Genomic DNA, 24,215 nt, shown 5'->3' with positions numbered 1-24,215 from the left:
GTTATTTTTGGCTTTATAAAGCTATGGTTCTGGATTGAGAGGTGGCTAGATGGAGAGACATGTATTTTACAGCAAACAGTAAAATATTAATCATGGGATCTGGGTGGGCAGGCAGACAGGTGTTCAATGGACTGCCCTCCTGCCCCGGTTTTGCTGGAAGTCTGAAGTTTTTCATCAAAAACCGTTGGCAGAAAAGGCAGCCCCGCTCCTCAGAAGGTCGGGGGTCTGCAGCCTTACTCAGCAGCTGATCACCTGAACCGCCCACAGTGGGGTCTCCCAGGGACCTTTTCAAGGCCCTGCCCCTAACACTGAGCTGGAACCCAGGCGGCTGCAGGGGACAAGGTGCTGCGTGCAGGGGCAGGAACCTGGCCGGTGGGGGCGACCTGGGGGAGCCGCTGTTTTCCTAGGGAAAACCGGTCAGGGGTAAAACGAGGCAGGCAGGCAGGCGTGGGTCTGCCTAGCCTCGGGGGCTCTTTTTTAGAAAAGAGCTTTCTTTTGTAAAGCCCATGCTGGGGACAAATTCTAAGAATCAACCCAAAGTAATAAGCCCTGCAAAGGCTCATCGCGTGCCAGGCCCTAAGCACGAATGCGTCTGTCGCACGTGTGTCTCGGTAAGTGCTGGGGACAGTTTCTCCCCCGGTTTCATAAACGAGGAAGGCGAGGTCACCTGCCCAAGACACACAGCCAGGTGGCGGCCACACGGCTCTCCGTCACCAGCCCGGCGAGGCCTCCCGCCACCCCCAGGCGCGGCACAGGTTGAAGCGGGTCCCGGGGCAAGCCCGGGGCGGCCTCCCAGGTGCGCGGGCCGCGAGCGCGCGGCCGCCGAGCCCCGTGCGGACCTCCAGGTGCGCCCCGCGCCAGGGCGCCGGGGGTCGGGGTACCTGGGTCGTGGAAGGGCACCAGCGCGTAGTTGACGATGGCCTGGCGGCGGCGGCTCAGGCTGCTCTCCAGGATGCGCGAGGCTCCGTCCAGCACCTGCATCAGGTCGTCCCACATGGAGCCGGTGACATCGAAGACGATGGCCAGGGTGGCGTCCCCCGTGGGAAGGGGCAGCGCCGGCCCGGGCTCGCCGACCGCCGCCACCGCCGCCGCCGAGACCGCCAGCAGCAGCGGCAGGAGCGGGGCGCGCGGCATCGTGCGAGCGGGGCGACCGGCGGCGGCCGCGGGTGGAGGCGCGCGGGTGGCTGCGAGCGCGACGGTCCCCGGCTCGGCGGCCCTCCCAGCGCGCGGCGGCCCTCCCGGAGTCTCCCTCCGCCGGGGCCGGGGCTTGCGGGGCGCGGGCTCGCGGCGGGTCCCCTGCTGGGAGCCCGAGGCGGGTCCTAGAGCCCACCCCGTTCGGGGTCGCGGCCCGCCTCCTCCGCCCCCCCCACCGTGACTCAAACTTTCCCGGCCCCGCTGTTCGCCAGTCCAGACCCGAGGTTAGCGGAGGACGCGGGGCGGACGGCAGAAGGGAGCTGGGGCCGCGGCCAAGGCGGCGAGGGACGGAGGGATGGGGACGCGCGGGACGCCGCGGACACCTGCGCCTCCCGCCGACCGCGCGCCCGGCTGGGGGGGGGGGGGAGGGAGGGGCGGCGCGACCGCCCCTGTCCCGGAGGCCTGGCCTCGCAGGGCCTTGGCTCGGCTTGCTCTCCCCCCACCCCCCTAAGCCGACCCCCTCCACCGCGGCACACACAGGCGGTGCAAGGCCTTTCCTTTCCGCAGGGGCGTCTGCGCTTCCCAGTTACTGCTGTTATCACTGTCATAACCAAAGCACCGTAAGCTGAGCACCGACTATGTGCAAAGCGTGTTTTACATAGTTCTTATTTCCTCCAGTGGTCGCTGCGACCCTAGAGGGAGAGAACTAGCACAAAACCCACGTTACAGATGCGCAAACCGAGGTTCAGTCAGCTGCAAACTGAGGGTAAGTCATTTGCCCAAAGTCGCTCAGCCCTCAAGAGGTGGAGACAAGCATAGAAGCCATATTTATTTTTTTTAATATTTATTTATTTATTTATTTATTTATTTATTTATTTATTTATGATAGACACAGAGAGAGAGGCAGAGACACAGGAGGAGGGAGAAGGGGGCTCCATGCTGGGAGCCCGACGATGCAGTACCCAATCCTGGGACTCCAGGATCACGCCCTGGGCCAAAGGCAGGCACTAAACCGCTGAGCCACCCAGGGATCCCAGAAGCCATATTTAGAGAGATTCCAAAGTCCCTGGGCTCTGCTGCCTCCCCTAAGTGTTGTAAGACATTGTCACAGGTCACCTGATGACTCCAGAGGATGGGGGATGCGCCTCTGCCCACCTACCTCACCAGATCCCATGGGTTGCTTGAGAAGGTTCCAGAACACCTGTGAGGTGCTCCTGGTGCTGCCTGGGGCTCCCCGGCCCTAACAGAGCTCATTTCTGCCACCATTGCTCATCTCAGGCGGTGCTCTCCTGGCTTGTTCTATCCTTCCCTCCTCACTGGCTAAGAACCCCTCAAGGACAAGGCTGTGTCTTAATTCTCCCAGTTAGCTCCCAGTTCCCAGCCCAGTCGCTGGCACACGCTGGGGACTCACTAAATGCTGCCTCAATAGATAAGGAAGAGACGGTGGGCCTGCCTGGTTTTGAGAGCCATGTGAGAGAGGGCAGCTCACCCCCACCCCACTCCCTCCTCTGACAAAACCATGTTCCCAGGACAAGGACAGGTAGGCCCCTAGACCTAGCTAAGGGTGCTGGGTTAGTGACTGGTTGTCAGCATGGGGGGTGGGGTGCTCTCCAGCCCCTGCCCCTTCAGAGCCCTCAACCAGGAGGAAGTCATCCCCTCCCCAACCCATACCTCTTCTTTCCTCTTCAATCTCAGCTCATATCCCATCTCTGAGGCTGTTTCAGTCACCTCCACAGCCCCTTGCCTGATCCTTTGTCCTAACACAGACCACACTATCACCAGTGTCATATCTGCAAGTCTGTCCCCTCCACCCTGAGTGTGAGCTCTGTGGCAGCACAGACCCAGTGCCTGGGACCCAGCAGGTGCCCAAGGAAGTCTTGCTCCATGAATGGGTCAGTGGGTATCAGGGAGGCCTGTTTGTTGGGCATTGGCAATGGCGGGGAAGCGAGAAGTGGCATCCCTGGCTGTCCTCAGGGACTCACTTCTAGACCAGGGCAAGGCCCTTGTGTAAGAGGGGCTGGAGTCCAGGGGAAATGATCTTCATGGAGCTCCTTGTCTCCCAGGGTGGGGTGGGAGCCAAGCACCCAGGCCCCGGCCAGAGTAGAACTCACAGCGGCGCTCACAGGAAGTTGAGTCACCTGCACTTTGGAACGCTAGCTCTTTAAATCTCCCTGGGCTAAGGCGGTGATTGGCCCCAGAGCCTGGGCAGGGCTGGGCCAGCTGTTGGAGAGAGAAGAGAGGCTCCAGCTGTGGAAAAGCAAAGGCGAACAGGAGCCAGGATCAGGCAGGGCTTACAGACAGTGACATTTCAGGCGCGGTGCAGGGGACCTTTGGAGACAAATACCTCCTGCGGTCATTCACTCCCCAGACACTGGCTGAGCCCAGGCTGGGTATCAGTCACGCTGCTAGGCACTGTTGGGGGAGGGGGGACATACAGATGCCTAAGACAACTTCCTACCCTGGGGAGACAAGACAAGTAAACAAATCATTCTAAGTCAATGACATAAGTGCTAATAAAGGAATTACCAAGAGCTCTGGGAGCTCAGTGGAAGGAGGGGCTGAGCCGAAGAGGTCACAGGAGGCCACAGAGTGAGCCTGAGAAGCCTCTAAGAATGAGAGGGGAAGGGTATTGGAGCAGCAGGAACAGCATGTGCAAAGGTGAGAAGTCACAAGACACCCACTGATAGCCCAGGGTGGCTGGAAGGTGATGACAGAGGAGGGGACAAAGGCCAGATCCTGAAGCACCTTAAATGGCTTGCGAAGAGCATGGGATTTCTCCAAAGGCACTGGGGAGCTATTGAAGAATATCAGGCAGGGAAGCAACCTGATCCAATTTGCCTTTCAGAAAGGTCACAGCAGGCAGAGGTTCAGAGGGTAGCACTTGCAGACACTGAGAAACCATAAACCTCCTCCCCAAGGACAGGAAAGCAGAGCTGACCCCAAAGAAAACAAGATGTTTTGCCCTGGGCTGATCCCAAAGGCATGTGGGGTCATGGATCCGAGTCCTGAAATAGCCTTGTGAACTTGACCAAGGCCATTCCCTCTCTGGCCCTTGGTTTCCCCATTTGTAAAATTATTTGAGATGGAGGGCGGCTAATGCTTCTTGCAGCCCCACCACTCTAGAACCACCTCCAGGACGCCCTTGGAGGCACAGAAAGGATTCGAGAGATCGTCAGAGCTCATGGAGACAAAGCCTCCTCACTTGCCATGGGAGAGAGCCTTGGGCAGGCACCCACCCATCACTCCGTCCAGGGTGGCCAGGTGTGCTGCCCAAGCATGGGCCTCTCCAGGTGCTCAGGGCTTGCCAAGGATGTAGCCATGGTCACCACCCATGAGCAAGGCCCCAGTACCCAGCAAGAGCACAGAAGACCCAGAGGAAACAGCTCAACCTTATCAATTTCCATCCCACCATCTTGACCTTCCAGGCCACCTGGGAGCCCACATTTTTGAACTTAAGATAATCCACATTTTCCCCCTATTTCCAGAAGGAGCAGTCTCAGAGGAGTTATTTGTTTCCTAACATAACCACATGTTTGCTGTGGAGAGCACTGTGGGCCTGGCCCATCCACTTGCAGGAAGCATGCACTGTTATTGCTCACCCCACCGCCCTCAGCCTTGGCTTAGAAATCCAGTCCTGTCCACTGTGTCTACACTGGGGATCCAAGACCAGATGGGGGGGGGCTGGATCAGAACTTAGGGCTCTGGACACTTGGTCAGTCAAAGAAAAGTGGCCCCTCCCTACTCGTGGCCTTCCTTATGCTTCCTTATGTCACACTCCCTAAATGTATCCTAATGGGACCACATTAGATTCTCTGATTTTAACCAGCACCTCTTACCTCATCCCACCTAGCCCTCTTCCTAAAGGAATTTGCCCTGTTCCTCACCAATGGTGAAGGCCACCTGGGTGGCTCAGTCGATTAAGCCTCTGCCTGGTCTCAGGGTCCTGGGATGGAGCCCCACATCAGGCTTCCTGCTCAGCAGAGTCTGCTTCTCACTCTCCCTCTGCCCCTCCCCACTTCTTGTTCTCTCTCTCTTGCTGTCAAAGAAATAAGATCTTAAAAAAAAAAAAGGAAACACCGATAGTGGAGAGCATTTGGCCAACTGAGCATTTGGCCACTCACCCTTACTGAGTGACAAACACTCCGCAAAACACCACCAGACTTGGACTCAAGTTTCAGATGCTTAGCACCTTGGAAATGCTGAAGAGTCCTATCCACCCCATGTTTAACCAAACCGCCTGGGCAAAATGCAAGAGAAACAGCCTGCTTATAGATTAGCAGGTGGACTGCCCATTGCTCCGTGGCCGCACACCCAGGGCCTTGAGAAGTAGAAACAGTCTTATTTATCTCTTCTGGGGAGGAATTAAAGAATTAAGTGAGGGCCCTGGAGGACAGGGCTAGCAGGGAGTCTGAGCTACCGAGGATAAGGAGGAGGAGCCAGGAATTTAGAATCTGCATAACCACCAAGGGCTCCAAGCAGCCAGGCACTTGAGTGATTTACTGCTGAATCCAATCCTTCTCAGGAGCCAGGCTCCAAATCACATGTACCATAAGGAATGGTTTGAGACTGTCCCAAGAAATACTTGAGCAGCTCAAGAGACACAGGAACTCTTGCTCATCCCCATGTTTTCAAGAACAAATAATTACATGAGCTAAACCAGAGCCAAGAGCTCTAAGACTCACTCCCCACCACTCAGACCTCTGGATGGAGCTCATGTGCCACCGAGCCTTTGATGCTGTCATCAGGGTAGAAGGAGCCTGCCCCATTGGCAACTCACTGCGTTGTACACTAAGTCTGCTGTCATTTATGGCCATGATGTCACCTTTGTCATTGTCATCAGCAGCTGGCTAGAATATCCAGAATGAGTTGAGGTTTATTGTCTGTCCCTTTTAATTTTTTTGTCCTCTCTCTCCATATCTATCTATCTATCTATCTATCTATCTATCTATCTAATAATTTAAAATTCCATGGAACTGTTTCATATAATTTGACGCACATTGTTGACTTCTTACCCTAGAGTCTCTCCCTCCTTCTTCCTGGAAAGCTTGGCTTACTCCACCCTGGCTTCCTAATTCAGGTGTCTACTCTTCCTCCATATGACTTGAGGAAATGTGACCCTTTCCCCTCTCTGAGAGAAATCCTGATGGAATAGGTCACCCCTGTGGTCCCATTCTTCTTTCCATTCATTAGTCTGGGAATGGGCATTTTTGATGCAGCTCTGGCCAATGAGACATAAAGGAACATGTGCTAGTGTCACTCCCAAGCCAGAGGACTTACACTGCCAGACTTGCAGCCTTATTCTAAAATAACCATAATGAAGACAATGTGATATAGGCAAAAGAAAGGTGAGTAGGCCAGTAGGGTAGTAAAGAGAGCCCAGAAATAGATCCACACATATATGGGCAATTGATTCTTGACAGAGGTGCCAGTGGGACAAGGAAAGTCTTTTTCAGCTAATGGTGTGGGAACAATTGGACAGCTGTATGGAATAGTGATGGACCTGGATCCCTAGCTCACACCATATACAAAAGTTAATTTGAAATGATTCATAAGCCTAAGTGTAAAAGCTAAACTATAAACCTTCTAGAAAAAGAAGCACATGGAAAAAAGAGCCCTTCTTCTTCCACTTGCTATCCTGTCTTGCTTAGGACCCTGGAACTTTGCAGCTGAAACCATGAGGAAGCCAGCCTGCTAAGAAGAGCACTTTGGAGCAGTCTGACATATGGCTTTTTCCTCATGTGCGATCATGCATTTCCTTCCTAATTAAGCCAATTGCATTGCATTCTCTGTTACTTGCAGCCAAAGCATTCTCACTGCAATATGCCCGTCCTTGTGATTTTCCTTCATATGGTATACAACTTGACACAACCATGTCCTACTTGTCCTTATGTGTTGACTTTGGACTCCAGCCCTTGGTGCAGGTGCTGAGATACCCTGTCACTGAGAGCTGCAGAAAAGTGACCCACAAAAAATGTCCCCAAAGCACCGAGACCACATGTGAGTATGTTTCATTCAGAGCCTCAAGCCCCAGCATAGCTCCTGTCACATAGAAGAACTTAATAAATAAGTGTTGTGCAGATAGATGGAAAGACGAGAAAAATCCAAGCCCTTCCACACAGTTTTATAAATCCATAAACTTAATCAGTATCATTAAATTCCATATGCTGTATCCTTGTTCCTTTACCAACTCCTCTTAATCTACACTCTCCTGTTACTTGAATAATTTCCTCCAGGTGTTTGAAGAGCATGGTCAGAATTGGACAGTCTTGTTGGGGACAGGGTCATTAAAAAGTGATGCCCCCAAATCAGAGCCCTTACAGCCACAGAGGCAATTTCCATCCTACTAGGCCTAAATGCCCACCATTAGCACAACTTACGCCAAGTTACATGGCAAAGGTGAAGGAATTTGTTCCAGAAAGCCCCTGCACTTGGCCCAGATAAGATGACCCTAGCCCTTTCTTATCAGTCCATTAACTTGGATTGCTCAGCAGACCGGCTCTTGTCAACCAGAAGATTCTGAGAGCCCGTCTCCAGGGCAATGGGAGGGAAGCATGACAGCCAAGAAAAATCACTGCAGAGCATTTAAAGATGCCAGGTCAAGAAGAGCAGGGCAATGGGGATGTTAGGTGGGGCAGCCTCTGTGAACGCTTGGCATTTCCTCAAAAAAATCAAACATGGAATTACAATATGGTCCAGCAATTCCACTCTTAGATGTAGACCTCAAAGAATTGAAAACAGGTGTTCAAACAAGAATTCACACATCCATGCTCATAACAACTTTACTCTTGATAGCCGAGGGATGGAAACAATCCAAATGTCCATCACAGATGAATAGATAAACAAAATTTGGTGGATCCAAACGACAGAATATTATTTGGCAATAAAAAGGAATTACTGATATATGCCACAGTGTGGATGAACCTGAGAAACGTGATACCAAGTAAAAGAAGCCAGACACAAAAGGCCATGGACTGTATGATTCCATTCATATGGAGTCACCTAAATAGAATCTGGAAATATCCATAATATGAAATAGGCAAATCCATAGGAACATAAAGCAGACAAGTATTTGGCTAGGGCTGGGGGTAGGGGAGAGTGGGAAGTGACTGCTTAGCAGGTATGGGGTTTCCTTCGTGGTGATGAAAATGCCCTGAAACTAAACAGGGTTGAAGATTGCATAACACCATCAATGTACTAAATGTCACTGGATTGTATACTTCAAAGTAATGAAAATAGTGAATTTTATGTTATGTGTATTTCATCACACACACACACAAAGAGGCAGGGTGTGGATGCCTGGGGAGGATGGGTGGAAAACCAAATTAAGGCTTTTGGATGACCAGGGGATCTGGTGGCCATCTCTGGTGACACTGAGCCCAGCCCCTGCAGGGGGGGAACCTGGATTCTCCCACCTGCCCTGGAGCCTTGCCAACCCCACCCCCCACAGCCTCCTTTACCATCCTGCCAATTCAGTTTCCCCTCAGGAAGTCTGCACTGAAGTGTCCACAGTGTCACGGAGATCATGTCAGTCAAAGAAACAGATAGATCTGACACTTGAGCCGTGACAGCTGACCTTTGATGAAAGCAGAGAATTGCAAAAAGGAATCAGATTAAAGATGTTTAAATTAATGGTGCCTGGAGCTGCTTCCCAAGAAACCCCACCTGGAAATCTGAAGGAGAGAAGTGATGCTCCCCAGCCCAGACATCAAACCATGACCTTCTTAGCGTGAAGAGGGGCTGCTTGCCAAGTGGCAAGATTTATGAGGTGGATTCTTTGCAAAAGGAGACCTATTACCTCTCGTTTCACATTTAGTAGAAACAGGCCTCCGTGGCAGGAACAAAGGCTTGACAGGACAGGGGCAGCGATGTGAGCTGCAGCCCCTCGTCATCAGGCTTGTTCCCACCTGGTTAGCATTAAGTGTGATTCTCTAGCTCACCTGTGAGCACTCAGTAGCACTGCTCACATCGGCAGAAGTTAGCTTCTGTTGCCCACAGTTAAGAACACTGATTCATTCCTTCTGGTAACTTCCAACAGACTCCCCCCAACCACAGGATGGTCACATGAGCCAGGCTGAACTAATCCTACTGTCCCAGCCCTCCAGCTGCAGTGATTGGTCTAGTGATGGACATGTGACCCCAGCAGAGCCAATCAACATCCTTCCCTGGGATGTTTGTACTAGGGAAGAATCTTGTTTCTGGGGTGTTGGGACTCAAAGACTTCCAATGGACAGATGGCTATAGCGTGTTCCCCACTCCCTGAGAGGAGACCGTCTGCAGTAGGAGACAGGGAAGCCAGCAGACAGCAAGAGAAAGGAGCCTGACATCCTTTGAGTCTCTACTCCCCCCACCATACCATTTGGTGTGATTATGTGCATTGATAAGTTTCTTTGTCTTGCTCAGGCTCATTTGACTTGGGTTTCTGCCATTTACAACAAAATCCTAAATATTAAAGGTGGATAAATGGTGCTTTATTCAGGAAATGGCCTCATGGGCTGATCTTTCTCCTGAGATAGCAGCTGACTCACAGTTAGTTAAAAGAAGCAGAATCTCCGAGAACTGAAACACCGTTGGCAGAGCACGCCAGTAATAGTCAGCAAATGTCTATTTTTTTAAAGATTGTTTATCTATTTATTCATGAGAAACTCAGAGAGGCAGAGGGGGAAGTAGGCTCCCTGACTCAGGAGCCCCATGCAGGACTCGATCTGGGAACCCTGGGATCAGGCCCCAAGCCAAAGGCAGATGCTCCACCACTGAGCCACCCAGCCATCCTGCCAGCAAACATTTAATGAACATCTTCCTAATGCTGGGTCCTGGCCTACATACTTCCACTGTCTGTAAAATGACGTGGCATCCAGCAAGCACTCAATAATTGCTAGGTACATGCTATTGTTAGCATTGGTCCTAATGTCTCCTTCCCATTTACAGAGAGGAGGGACAGGAGGGGGGCAGATGGGTTGGGTCTTGGATAGGCTGTTTCCCCTTTTCCTCCAAACATCTCCAATTAAGACTTAACCCTGGGCAGCCTGGGTGGCTCAGCGGTTTAGCGCCGCCTTCGGCCCAGGGCATGATCCTGGAGACCTGGGATCGAGTCCTGTGTCGGGCTCCCTGCATAGAGTCTGCCTCTCTCTCTCTGTGCCTCTCATGAATAAATAAATAAAATCTTTTAAGAAAAGAAAAAAAAGCCTCACCCCAAGTGGTTCCTCCCAACTCTATGAACTTGAGAAGGGGGAAAACATATTTTTGATGTAATCAGGAGACTGTGCTCACTGAGGGAGTTGATGACCTGCTCTTGGAGGAAGCACTCCACTTGGAATACAGAACTTCCATAACTAAGGAGTTCCCTGGATTCCAACTTGGAACGTTCTTGCCAAGCCTCCCCTGCTGGTATGGGGAGCACACATCTGTGCCTTCTGGGGCTGGAATGAGAGAAAAGCTACTGCCCCAAGCTTCTGTACAGTGTCCCCCATGCATTGAGCATGATAGCTTGGCCTCGGTCTGACCTCCAGGTCCATCTTGGTACGACATCATAGCCAGAAGAAACACAAGTGCAACTCAAAGGTATGGGTCGAGTTGGTCCTTACTGAAGACTTTTAGGTGTTAGCAAAGGGAGGATCACACTCACAATGCCCGTTCTGCTCTCAAAAAGTCCTCTTTCCACATGTCTCCCCAAATATGTCCCAGTTGCACCTCCAAATTTTTCTATTCCTCTCCCTTACTCCAGCTCCCTCTCTCTTTCAACCCATTATTTCTTCCTTCCAATAGCAATGAGCCCATTTTATTTTTATTTTATTTTATTAAGTTTTTATTTATTTAAAGTACTCTCTACACTCAATATGGGGCTTGAACTCAGGGTTCCGAGTTCAAGAGTTGCATGCTTTACTGACTGAGACAGCCAGGCACCCCAGCATGAGCCCCTTTGTAAACTGTAAATTAATTCAGCCCCTTTAGACTTGTCCCACCTTCACCCGTCAACCCCCACCAGTCCACAGAGTTTCAGGGAAGGCAACAAAACGTTCATTAGGAGTCAAGCAGGGGGAAAGGCAGTGAATGCCCAGCCTCCATCAGCCTTCTCTCCTCAACAATGTCATAAGAAGAACATGAGGATAAGTAAGTTCTAGGCATATGTGTATTTGGATATACATAGGTCATGTCTGGAACTCAACCATTAACCATGAGCTCCCACTTAAGGGGCAAGAGTACTGGTGAGGTTCAAACTCATGTGTGTCTGCATCCAAATATGGCACAGTAAATGACACCAATGCAGCCATGAGGACACAGCCTGTTGGGAGACCAACCTATCTTGTTCTTCACACATGGCACTTCGTCCCCTACACAACAAACTGCTAACATGTGGCAGCTTCTCTCCATAATTGATTGAGCTAGTAAATAGGAAACCTGCAAGGATATAGAAGAACTGAACACCACCATCAACCATCTGTATCTGAGATATAGAGAACATTCCGCCCAGCATATCAGAATATACACTCTCTCCAATTGCAACTGTGACCATGACTAAGATATATACACCATGGCCTGGGGCATCAAAAACCCTAACAAATTTGAAAGAATTTGAATACACAAAGTAGGTCCTCTGACCATCATGGCATTAAACTAGAAATCAGGTAGGAAAAATGTAATGAAAATATATCAAAATATTTGGCATGCAGGTAAAGCCTGGGGAAAGTTTATGGCTTTAAATGCTCATGGTAGAAAAGAAGCAAGGTCTCAAATCAATAATCTAGACTTCCATTTTAAGAAACTAGAAAAATAAGCTCAAAATAAATGCAAAGCATAAAAAAGGAAACAAAAATTACAGCTGAAATGAATGGCATTGAAAGCAGAAAAATTAGAAAAAAAAAAAGTCAATGACACCAAAAGCTGGGCCTTTGAAAAGATCAATACAATGAATAAACTTCCAAATGAATAAACTGACAAAGACAAAAGAGAAAAAAAATTACCAATATCAGAAATGAAAGGAGGAATAGCACTATAGGCTACACAGACATTAAAGGGATGATAAAAAATAAAAATAAAAAAAATAAAAAATAAAAAAATAATAATAAAAAAAATAAAAAAAAAATAAAGGGATGATAAAGTAATATCATAAATCCAATAATGATGGTGAAATTAACAAATTCCTCAAAAACTACAAAGTATCAAAACTCGGCCCAGTTGAAACAGATAACCCGACTCATCCTAAACTAATAAAGGACATGGAGAATGGAGGTGCCAGGGTGGCACAGTGGGTTGAGTGTCCCTCTCTTGGTTTCAGCTCAGGTTGTGACCTCAGGTTGGTAAGATCAAACCCCACATTGGGCTCTCTGCTCAGCATAAGGTCTGCTTGAAGACTGTCTCTCTCTCTCCCCTTGCCCCTACCCCCACATGCACACACTCTTTCTCTTCTCTAAAACAGATTAATAAATTCTTTTAATAAAAATAAAAAAATGAATCCAAAGAGGACCATTTCTTGTTCAGACAATTTACTGGTCATTATATCAAATATTTATGTTTTTTAATTTTTTTTATGTTTTTTAATTTTTAAAAAAGATTTTATGTATTTATTTATGAGAGACATAAAGAGAGGCAGAGACACAGGCAGAGGGAGAAGCAGGCTCTATGCAGGGAGCCGGATGTGGGACCCAATCCCGGGACTCCAGGATCACGCCCTGAACTGAAGGCAAGATGCTTAACCGCTGAGCCACCCTGGCGTCTCATTATATCAAATATTTAAAGGGGAGGGAGATTCTTCCCAATTAAAGAGAAAGAAACACTTTGTCACTAGTTTTATGAGACCAGGATTGCCCTAACAGCAAAACCAGATGAAGATATGCAATAAAAGGAAACTACAGACCAATATTTCTCACAAAGATAGATGCCAAAATCCTCAACAAAATATTAGCAAACCAAATTTAGAAAACAAAAATATATACCAAGACTAAGTGAGGATTGGGCACCTGGGTGGCTCAGGTGCCCAGTGGTTGAGCATCTGCCTTTGGCTCAGGTCGTGATCCCAGGGTCCTGGGATCGAGTCCTGCATCAGGCTTCCCACAGGGAACCTGCTTCTCCCTCTGCCTGTGTCTCTGCCTCTCTCTGTGTGTCTCTCATGAATAAATAAATAAATTTTTTTTAAAAAAAAGACTAAGTGAGGATTATCCCAGATATGCGATACTCAATATTCAACAGCAATCAGTGTAAACTACCATATGAAGAAAGAGTACATGATCAAATCAATTGATTCAGAGACAGAATTACACAAAATTCAATATCCATTCATGAAAAAACTATCAGGAAATAGGAATGGAAGCTGATTTACTCAATCTGAGGAATGGCATCTACAAAAAGCTGCAGCTACCATCATACTTACTGGTGAGAGACTGAACAACCTCTCCCTAAGATTGGGAACAGGGAAAAGATGTCCACTTACACCTCTCCTTTCCAACATTGTTTTGGAAGTCCTAGTCACTGTGTTAAGGCAAGGAAAAAAGGAGTGGCCTAATTAAACATTGGAAAGAAAGAAATAAAACTGTCTCTCTTTTCAGATGACTTGCTTGTCAGAATAGAAAAACCAGGGATGCCTGAGTGACTCAGCGGTTGAGCCTCTGCCTTTGGCTCAGGGTGTGATCCTGGAGTCCTGGAATTGAGTCCCACATCAGGATCTCTGCATAGAGCCTGCTTCTTCCTCTTCTTATGTCTCTACGTCTCTGTGTCTCTCATGAATAAATATAAAATCTTTTTTTAAAAAAAGAAAAATCCATTAAATTTACCTCCAAAAATATATGTTGGCAAATAGAACTCCAATAAAAAAAATATACAAATTAATAAATTTACCTCCAAAAAAATCACAGAACTAGTTTGTCAATTTACCAAGGAGGCAGAATCAAGCTCAACACACAAAAATCCATTTTATGTCTATCTACTAGTAATGAACAATCAGAAATAAAAAATTCAGGGGCACCTGGGTGGCTAAGTTGATTAAGTGTCTGCCTTTGGCTCAGGTCATGATCCTGAGGTCCTGGGATCAAGCCCCACATCCAGTTCTTTGCTCAGTAGAGAGTCTGCTTCTTCCTCTCCCTCAGCGCTCTCTCTCCCCCTCTTGCTATCAAATAAATAAACACAATCTTTTTTAAAAAAAAAAGAAATCAAAGTTATTTTTGACAATAGGTCCCCAAGATGAGATACCTAGGTATAAATCTAACAAAACATCTACAGGCTCCATATGCTGAACACGGTAAGATGCTGATGAAAGGAAGCAAAGAGAATCTGAAGAAATGGAAAGACATACTGTGTTTATGGATTGGAAAACTTAACAGCAGAGATGTCAATTCTCCCCAGATCAACACACATTTTTTGTTTTTTGTTTTAAGATTTTATTTATTATTCATGAGAGACACAGAGAGAGAGGCAGAGACACAGGCAGGGGGAGAAGCAGGCTCCCTGCAGGGAGCCCGATGCGGGACTCAATCACAAGCACTCGATCACAGCACTCCGGGATCACTCCCTGAGCCAAAGGCAGACACTCAACCGCTGAGCCATCCAGGCATCCCGATCCATGGCGTTAATGCAATTTCAATACAGATCTCAGCAGACTTTAAAAAAAGAGATTTTATTTATTTATTCATGATAGACGGAGAGAGAGAGAGAGAGAGAGAGAGAGAGAGAGAGAGAGAGGAGCCCAACGTGGGACTCGATCCCGGGACTCCAGGATCACGCCCTGGGCCAAAGGCAGGCGCTGAACCGCTGAGCCACCCAGAGATCTCCCTCAGCAGGCTTTAAGATCTAAACACAGGTTTGAAAATTTCTACTGAAAGGCAAAGAAACTAGAACACACAACACACTTTTGAGGAAGAATAAATTGGGAGGAATCATTCTCCTTGATTTTAAGACTTACTCTAAAGCAACAGTTAACCAATCAATCCAGAGCAGTGCTGGTGAGGGGAAAGCTACACAGATCAATAGAACAGAAGAGACAGTCCAGAAATAGACACTCCTAATTGTGGCCAATTGATTTTGACAAAGATGTGAAAGCGATTTAATGGAGAAAGGATAAATTCTTCAACAGTGATCTTGGGACCAATAGGACATCCATATGCAAAAATTGACAACAGTAAAAAAAGAACCCTGACCTATCTTTGCACATTATACAGAAACTAATTCAAAATGGATTTTAGATCTAAATATAAAAAGCATGAAACTACAGAACTTTGAGGAAAACAAACAAACAAACAAGAGAAGATATTTATGACCTGGGGATAGACACCCAGTTCTCAGAAGTACCACCAAAAAACACAACCCATAAGAGAACAAACAGAATGGATTTCACCACAGTTAGAAGTGTTTGCTCTAAAAAAAAAAAAAAAAAAAAAAAAAAAAAAAAGGTGTTTGCTCTGCGAAAGACACTGTGAAGAGAATGGAAAGACAAGCCGTAGTTTTTGAGAAAATATTGGCAAATCACACATCCCACATAGGACTTGTATTCAGGATGTATAAGGAACTCTCAAAACTCAACAGTAAGATAACACTCCCAGGAGAACATTTGGAAGGCCCATGTTCAATATGTCTGGTTATCATTAGCCTTCAGGGAAACACACATTAATTAAGCCAGCGTGAGATGTACCACGTACCTAGTAGAACAGCAAGATAGAAAGGTAAAAAATAAACAAATAAAAATAAAAAGAGTGACAACACAAAGTGCTAGTGAAGATGAGAAGAAACTTATTCATGGCAAGTGGAAATGCAAAGTGGTATAGCCACCACAGAAAATAGCTCAGCAGCTTCTAATAAAGTTAAACATACACTTGCCATGTGACCCAACCATCCCACTCCTAGGCATTTACCCTTGAGAAATGAAGGTTGAGGTTCATACAAAAACTCATACATGAATGTTCACAGCAGATCTATTCATAATCGCCAAAGCCCGGAAATGACTCACATGTCCTTCAGCTGGTGAGTGGATCCCTCCTTACTACCCTGCAATGCAGGAGAGATTACGCACACACAGCAACAATGTGCAATGACCAAAAGAACCAAGCCAACCTAAAGGATGATGTGCTGTGGGTTGGTTTGTGCCCTTGGGACCTTGGAGTGACATCTGAAACAGGCTCCCTATACTCAGAAGGCAGGGAAAGGCCAAAGACTGAGGTGGGCCACTCCAGATGGGCAGGTGGCAGGTGTAAGAAGCAAGGGCATTTACTTAGGAGGCTTGCCTTAGGGGCCACAAGGCAAGTGGATCCCTCACCCGCCATCAGAATGTTAGACATTTCTATAGAGGCTTTATGGATCTCCATCACATACACCTTCCAGGGGATCTCCGCAACATTTTACTTTCTTAAGACTCTGTCCTCAAAGCTCAGCTCCCTCTGTGGGAACTGGGGACAGGACTCCCAGGACAGGGGAGAGGGTGAGGAGACTTTGGTTGCCCGGGTCCAGCTCTCGGGTCAGCTGGCGATCTCATCCTCTCGATGACCTCCAGAAACAGTGCACGTTTTTATTTTCAGAACATTCTCAAAAACACAAAACTCTAGTGATATAGATGAGAATCAATCCATGGTTGCTGCAAGTTAAGTAAGAGTGAGGGGAGCCAGTGATTTCAAGAGACAGCATAAAGGTATCTCTTTGAGGTGATGGATGTTTTCTGAAGGTGGTAATGGTTACACAGATTTAAACAAGTGTTAATACTCATAGAACTTTACACCAAAATATGAAGTCAGTTTTGCTGTATTTTGATTCAAAGATTGAAAAATACTGAAGCCTAAGAAGATTAGTGTAGGATAGATCTATCAATGTATAGTTCTGAAAATAACACAGATGAGGTTTCATTTATTTTTTAAAAGATTTTCATTTTTTAAGTAATCTCTACCTCCAATGTGGGGCTTGAACTCGCAACCCCCAAGATCAAGGTTCGCACGCTCTATTGACTGAGCCAGCCAGGGACCCCTGTATGAGTTTTTAAATTCAGACATTTTCCTTCTAAAAAACAAAAAAATAAACAAAAAAACATATTAATTGCAGAAAATCATGTTTAAAATGAAGACACATGATAGAGCTTTAAAGTATTTCTTAAACCAGTTTCCCCGGGATAACCACTGTTACCTTGGTAAATATAACGACACCTCTATCTTTGCCTGTGTTTTAGTCCATTTGGGCTGTGATTAAAACAATAAAACAAAAAGACACCCACAACAAAAAGCTATAAACAACAAACATGTGTTTCTCACAGTTCTGGAGGCTGGGAAGTCCAAGGTCACGCTACCGGCAGGTACTGTGTCTAGAAAGGACTTGCTTCCTGGCTCATAGATGACCTTTTCTGCACTGTGTCCTCACAGGACAGAAACCACCAGGGAGCTAGCTCTCTGGGGCCCCTTTTGTAAGAGCACTAATCCCATTCATGGGGGCTCTACCCTCATGACCTAATCACCTCCCAAAGGCCCCCTCCCAATACCAGCACCTTGGAGGTTAGGATTTTAACATATGAATTTGGGAGGGGGCACATTTACAATATGCCCGTGGGCTGTTTACAAACTGATTTTTAGTGACTGCCTTGTAATCCACTGTACCACAGGTATACCATAATCTCTGTAGCCAGAGCCCTAAAAATCAGACACTCACATCATGTCTTATCTTTGATATTACATATGTGAAAGCAAAATTTTCAAAAGAATAAAAAACGTGATTTTTCATATAAATAAATAGCATTACATAGCCAAGTTCAGTAGCTAGGGCAGCAGGATTAGGACAGTATTGGTTCAGAGACTGTGAAAAGGCTGGGGTTGCACACAGTTGGGGGACCAAGGAATGCTGACAGATTGCTAAATTAGATACAACACTGGGATTATTAAGGGGTGGGGGGTAACTTTCTCCCTGGCAGAAAAGAAAATCTTTGTACTTTATAAATTGCTTACAAATTAGCCTCAAACATCCCAGAGATGTAAAATAGCTGATCCCTAATGCATGGCTATATCAGGAAGTCAAAGGAAGTTACAACTCCTAAAAGAATCAACCCATCTTAGAAAATACCACAGCCTGACTTTAAAAAGGATGACTTTCTGCCTTATTTTCATGTTTTGAATTACTTTCCTAAATACAAACAAGTGTTATTTTTACTAACGCTCAGCACCTTAGAGCTGAATTTTGTACATATTCGTAATTAGATTGGATGAAAAGTTTTCTGGAAGCAGAATTCTGAGCTGAAGAATTGAAAAAATATTTTTTTAAAGTTTTGGTTTGTTGTTTTAGAAAGAAAGAGAGTATGAGTTGGGGGTACGGGGTACAGAGGGAGAGTAAGAATCTCAAGCAGACTCCATGTTGAGCACAGAGCCCAACGCAGGGCTCGATCTCATGACCTTGTGATCATGACCTGAGCTGAAATCGAGAGCTGGTCGCTCAACCCAGGCACCCCCAAAATACATATTTTTGATATAAACTGTAGAGTGCCTTCAAAAAATGTGTCACCAGCATATCCTTCCATCTGCAGTGAGTAGAGGTCTTAATTCTCCTACACACTCCCCAATATTGGAAGTTATTTTAAGGGTGCTTGGCTGGCTCAGTTGGTGGAGTGTGCAACTCTTGATCTTGGAGTCTGTCATGAGTTCACGCCCATACTGGGTATAGAGATTACTTATAAATAAAATCTTTTTAAAATAATATTTTTTAAAGAAATAATAAAGTAAAAAAAATTCAGGGGTGCCTGGGTAGTTCAGTTGATTAAACAACTGACTTGGGCTCAGGTCATGATCTTGGGGTCCCAGGAACAAGCCCCACATCTGGCTCTGTGCTCCCTCTCCCTCTGCTCCTCCCCCTGCTTGTGCTCTCTCTCTCTCTCTCAAATAAATAAGATATTTAAAAAAATATATCTGTACCAGGGACGCCTGGGTGGCTTAGCAGTTGAGCATCTGCCTTCAGCTCAGGGCGTGATCCCAGTCCCAGGATCAAGTCCCATATAGGGCTCCCTGCATACGGAGCCCACTTCTCCCTCTGCCTTTGTCTCTGCCTCTCTCTGTGTGTCTCTCATGAATAAATAAATAAAATAAAATCTTTTTTAAAAAATCTGTACTAATTGGTAAATTAAAATATATTATACTTATTTTTATGTATATTTCTTGGTTTACTAATGAAGTTGAATGTGTTCAACATGCTTTACTGGTCATGAAAATTGGATTTTTAAGAAAATACAATTTAAAAATCTAACAGGAGTCCAAGTGTAATGTCAATATCCACTCAGCTTTCTGAGCCTTTGTTTTCTCATCTGTAAAATGGGGGTAACAACACTCACCTCTCAGGTGGTGCAGTGGTTCCCTAGGATCACCTCCCCAACAAATCCTTGTCCTAAAAGCCTTCACTGAGGACCTTTTCCCGGGGGTCTGAAAGTAAGCTGGGGACTGAAGCAACTAGTAGAGTCCAGAGAGAGAATACTTTGGCTTTGAGATCTGGAGAACCCTGGGCTGAAAGCAACATCCCTGGAACTGGGTGTGAGCCCCCAGCCTTAGAACTTACCACCTCGAGGGCTCTTCCCCTAACAGTGGGGATTCCTGCAGAGGCCTGCCTGGGGGAGTAATAGCAATAAGGATCACAGGATCATTTGTTGAGTGTTTTCTGTGTGCAGAGTTTCTGTGCATCATCCCATTCCCTGAGTCTCACACTGATCTGGGAGTTACATCCTGCTGGGATCCCCACTTTGCAGAAGAGCCGAGAAAGAGCATGTTATTGGTGCTGATCCGAGGATTGTGTGTGTGACAGTTCATTTGTCAGTCTGGTTGCTCAGCATGGTGGCACAGGTGAAACTCAATGTCACCTGCACCCTCCTGGTCACTCTGGGCGTGGATGGGAGCCACTCAGAGAATCTGTCCTTAGGCAAACCTGCCAAGAGGGAGGAACTCCTTCCCCTGCCACAGATCCATATGACCTTGGTCACTCCTTCTTAAAGATTAGGAAGCACATAAAAAGCATAAATAGGAAAGAATCCCTGGTACCTGCCCAAATATGGATGAACCACAAAAACATCATGCTCCATTGGAAGAAGCCAAACACAAAGGGACAAATATTGTCTGATTCCACTTTTATGAAATATCCAGAGACGGAAAGCAGACTAGTGGCTGCCAAGGAGCAGGGACAGGGGGAAGAGAGTGACTGCTTAATTGGGAACAGGGCTTCTTTCAAGGGTGATGAAAATGTCTTGGAAGTAGTCAGAGGAGGTGGCCGCACGACATCGTGGATGTGCTAAATGCCACTGATTTGTACACATGAAAATGGTTGCTGGCCAACTGTGTTATGTGAACTTTACATCAATAAAAAAAAAAAAATGAGGGGCACCTGGTTGGCTCAGTGATTGAGCATCTGCCTTTGGCTCGGGTTGTGATCCCAGGGTCCCGGGATCGAGTCCCACATCAGGCTCTCTGCATGGAGCCTGCTTCTCCCTCTGCCTGTGTCTCTGCCTCTCTCTCGTATCTCTCATGAATAAATAAATAAAATCTTTAAAAAATAAAGAAAGAAAAGGATCCTTGTTTCTGTGCTCTTACCTGAAGCCCATGCCATTGATGTAATTTAGTTTGGTCTTTCATTTTTGTAGAACACTTACCGCACCAACGTATTCAATGTATTCTTTTTCTTTCTTTTTTTTTTAATGTATTATCTTTTCAACTGTAAACGAGCACACACAGATCAGAGAATAGAAGCTGCTCTGAGTCTCCAAGCTGGTGCTTCTGCTGGATCTGAACCTGGTCTGCTCCACCCGAGGCCAGCCAGTGGTTACGGGGAAGTGTGGGAACCGGGACTCCGGAAGTGGCTGACCATCCTCCTGGCTGGTGCTCCCCGGACAAGCTGCTTCTGCTGGTAAGAAACTAAGGACACATTACAAATCATTTCATTTCACTTTATGGGGGCGGGGGGGGGGCGGAATCATTTTCTCATCCTTCTCTGTCCTCTGTGTCTCTGTAAGCTCTTAATTTTCTGCTGGCACTGAGCAGAGCTCAGCCCATTTTGTGCTGGGTATTGATCTGGGGAATTTCCAGGTATCGATTCTCATGGCAGGGACTTGCCCACAGCCAGGCTGCATTTGATGCAAACTTCTCTGCTCATCTTAGACGTGAGTCCTGGCGGCTCCAGGAAAGGAGGGAATGGGGAAGTCCCCAGGAAGGTCACGGTGAAGCCTAAACCCCTCCACCGCTGAGCAGAGGGAGGCAGGGGCTTTCTCCCTGCTAGTGGCACAGCATCCTTTTTGCACCTCGAGGGTTTTAGGGGCTGTGGAGCTCCAGAGAGCAACGTGGGCAGGGGTCTGCAGGGCAGAAGCTACATCAGCCGGGAGGGAGCCTCCCTCGGCTACAGAATGATTTTGCATTCTGTATTTTCCTCTAGAATTTGGGACTCCGAGTGCAGTCTATCCAGGGGCAGAAGTGGTGACAAATAAAAGCTGAGGGCTATATCGCTGGACCAAAGTTGGACCAAATGAAAGGGCAGCAATTTTGGGATGCGGAGCATTTGATGTGAACAGTTTAACTTCTTCCCTTTGTGAAAGGTCTCCAGGCCTGTCATTTCATTGATTCTCAATGGGGAAAAAAAAGTGCTTCCATGGTCCCCACTTTACCCATGAGGAGAGGGAGGCTGAGAGAGGTAATATCCCAAATTCCTTAGCTGCAGTGGTGCAGCCAGGACTGGAAGCCAGCAGAAGAACATAACTATGTTATGTTGGTGAGGTGGGAAATGGGAAACTTTGGGAGAGGTGGGAAATCCTCCTCCTAACCCCTGTGGTATTTATTTTACAGCCAGATGGTACAGCAAGTGGTATGCCTTGGAGATGTCTTGAAACCATCCATAAATGCCCAAGAGAGCAGTCTTTCCTAGGTCCCACTCTATCCCTGGAATTTTAAGTGTCCCCAGGCCACTGGGAGGTCTATCAAATCCCTTTTTGTAGAAGAAACCCCTTTTCCTGTCTTGTCGAAAGAGTGGTCAGGAGGGTGAGGACAGGGATCATGGGAGTGGCTAAGTCATTCTTCCCTTGCTTCCTGGAGAATCCAAGGCAGGCAAAGGCCAGAAGGCAGCCAAGAACACCCAGCTGGGGGCCAGCAGTTCTAGAGAACCAAGGATCTGACTTGTCTCTCCATCAAGAAAACGACATTTCCTCATGAGGTTTTAGCCCCATAGCTAAATTCCAGACTCTGGGAAGTTCCAGTTCTAGGCCACCCAAGACAGAGAACCCCAGGTCTGAGGTGATGGCTTGTAGTGGTGATTATGGCTTTGGGTCCAGAAGGCCCAGCCTCAGGTCCATTTATTGCCTCCATTTATTACTTCTCCCATTTATTACCAGTGTGACCCCAGGCAATCACTGAACCTCTCTGGGACTAGGTTTCCTCACCTGAAAATGGACATAAGGACAGTAGCTACCCCACTGGGTGTGAAAGAACAGCACACAGGTGCGGGGGTGGCAGAGACAGGGGCGAGGAGGGGCCGAGAGCCAGTGTGAACAAAGTCATCATCACAACAGCTGCAGCAGCTGTATATGGGTGCTACTGGAGAGTCTGGCGCTACGTGGTGCTCATGACAATGCCCAGTGAGGTGAGTCCCATGAACAACACCATTTTACAGCTCCATCCTGCCCAGGACGGGCCCTGGGACCCTGTTCAAGCCTGCTGCCTCCCTTCCTGTGCCCTGGAGAGCCCCTCTCTCCGGCATACCCCCAGCAGCACCCCCACCTCCCACACTTCATGCCTATTGACTGCCCAGGCAGGGATGGGGCTCTAAGGCTTAGGCATCCCTCTGGGTACCACACTCCCAGCCCCAAGAAGGTTGTGAGCAGGACCCCTCTTCTCCATACCCAGCCTTTGCCCTTGCCCATGTCCCCTTGCCTCCCAACCTGCCTCTGAGCCTCTTTTCCCTCCAGCCGCTGGCCCTCCCACTGATGGGCCCCAGCTGGCCTGGCCCCTTCCTTGGTAGACCTTACCTCCCTGAGCACTAGATGCCTAGGGGAGGATGATGGTGAACAGTGACCGCCCACATCTGGACTTAACAGAAGCTACCACCCCGGCCCCTTCCTCTGACCGAGGACAGTTTGATTGGAGCCTGGAAGCCCCTTACAGCCTGTACGTCTAACAAGTACTTCGCTCTGGGCCTCAGCACCCTTGTCGGTAAAATGTGGGATGATCATACTGGGACTGGCCTCAAGGGGGCGATGCCATAAGGAGTAAAAGATACTGCAGGTGAACCAAGCACACATGCGGTGCTGACTATGATCATTATCATGCTTAACACGGTTATGATCACTCTGCTAACAGTTAAAATGGGTGAGTTACAGAGAAGAGCCTTTCTGCTCAGGTTTCCAAAAAGCACAGAAAGAGGGCCACAGGGTGATGAGCTCAGACCACCCTGGCCTGTGCTGGTGCCGACTTCCTGCATCTTGTCTTTCTGGGTGGATTCATATTCTAGAAAAATCTGACCTTTCACTGGCACATAGGCAGCGACCACTGGCTCCGTTTGCCTTCTCCCCACCTCCAGTTGTTTATTTCCTTTAATCCAACCTCTGCACCTTTGCACCTGCTGTTCCCTGCCTGGGATGACCTTCCCTCCTCCTCACTCACTGAGACCCTGTGAGTGGCCATTCTTCAAGGTCAGCCCAGGAAGGTCTCATTCAGAGACCCATACTGGGTCACTTGGCCAGCATTACCCATCTATGGCTGGTGTTCATGACCTTCTATAGGTGTGTTCTCCTTCCTGAACCACCAGCACGTTCATCAAAGGCTGTGGCCAAAGCCTGACATTGTGACCACCCAGCATACTGAAGGGTAGCAGAAGATGCCACCCCAAAATGTGCCTCTTTGGCATCAGGATTATTTTGAGCTGATTATTTTTTGAGAAACAGCAGGTGCAGGAGGAGCTCTAGAAACAGAGCAGAAGGGAAATCTACATTTGTAAAGGAAATTTCCATTAGAAGGGGTACCTGTACCAGGAACTGAGCTACTACCAGAGATCATTTTTTATCCACCAGAGAGACTTGTCTACAAAACAAGGCAAACTTTGTGTCCTATACATTTCTTCCTCTCATCTTTCTGTGAATCCTTCCCCCACACCTAGAAGCCCCCTCCCCCTGTCCTGATCTC

General features: G+C 47.5%; 1 protein-coding gene across 1 annotated transcript in view; it reads right to left on the bottom strand.

The window, feature by feature from the left end:
• The window catches only part of HMCN2 (hemicentin 2), a 146,592-nt gene extending 145,056 nt beyond the window's left edge, over positions 1-1,536 (bottom strand). Inside the window, 1 exon segment of the mRNA XM_041724913.1 lies at positions 882-1,536. Coding sequence (XP_041580847.1) covers positions 882-1,134 — 253 coding nt within the window. The 5' untranslated portion in view covers positions 1,135-1,536.
• Positions 1,537-24,215: the final 22,679 nt, after the last annotated feature.

The sequence above is a fragment of the Vulpes lagopus genome, chromosome 12 (assembly GCF_018345385.1).
Source record: "Vulpes lagopus strain Blue_001 chromosome 12, ASM1834538v1, whole genome shotgun sequence".
NCBI lineage: Eukaryota > Metazoa > Chordata > Mammalia > Carnivora > Canidae > Vulpes > Vulpes lagopus.
Note: the sequence above shows the minus strand (reverse complement) of the source record. Positions and strands in the feature narration are given on the sequence as shown.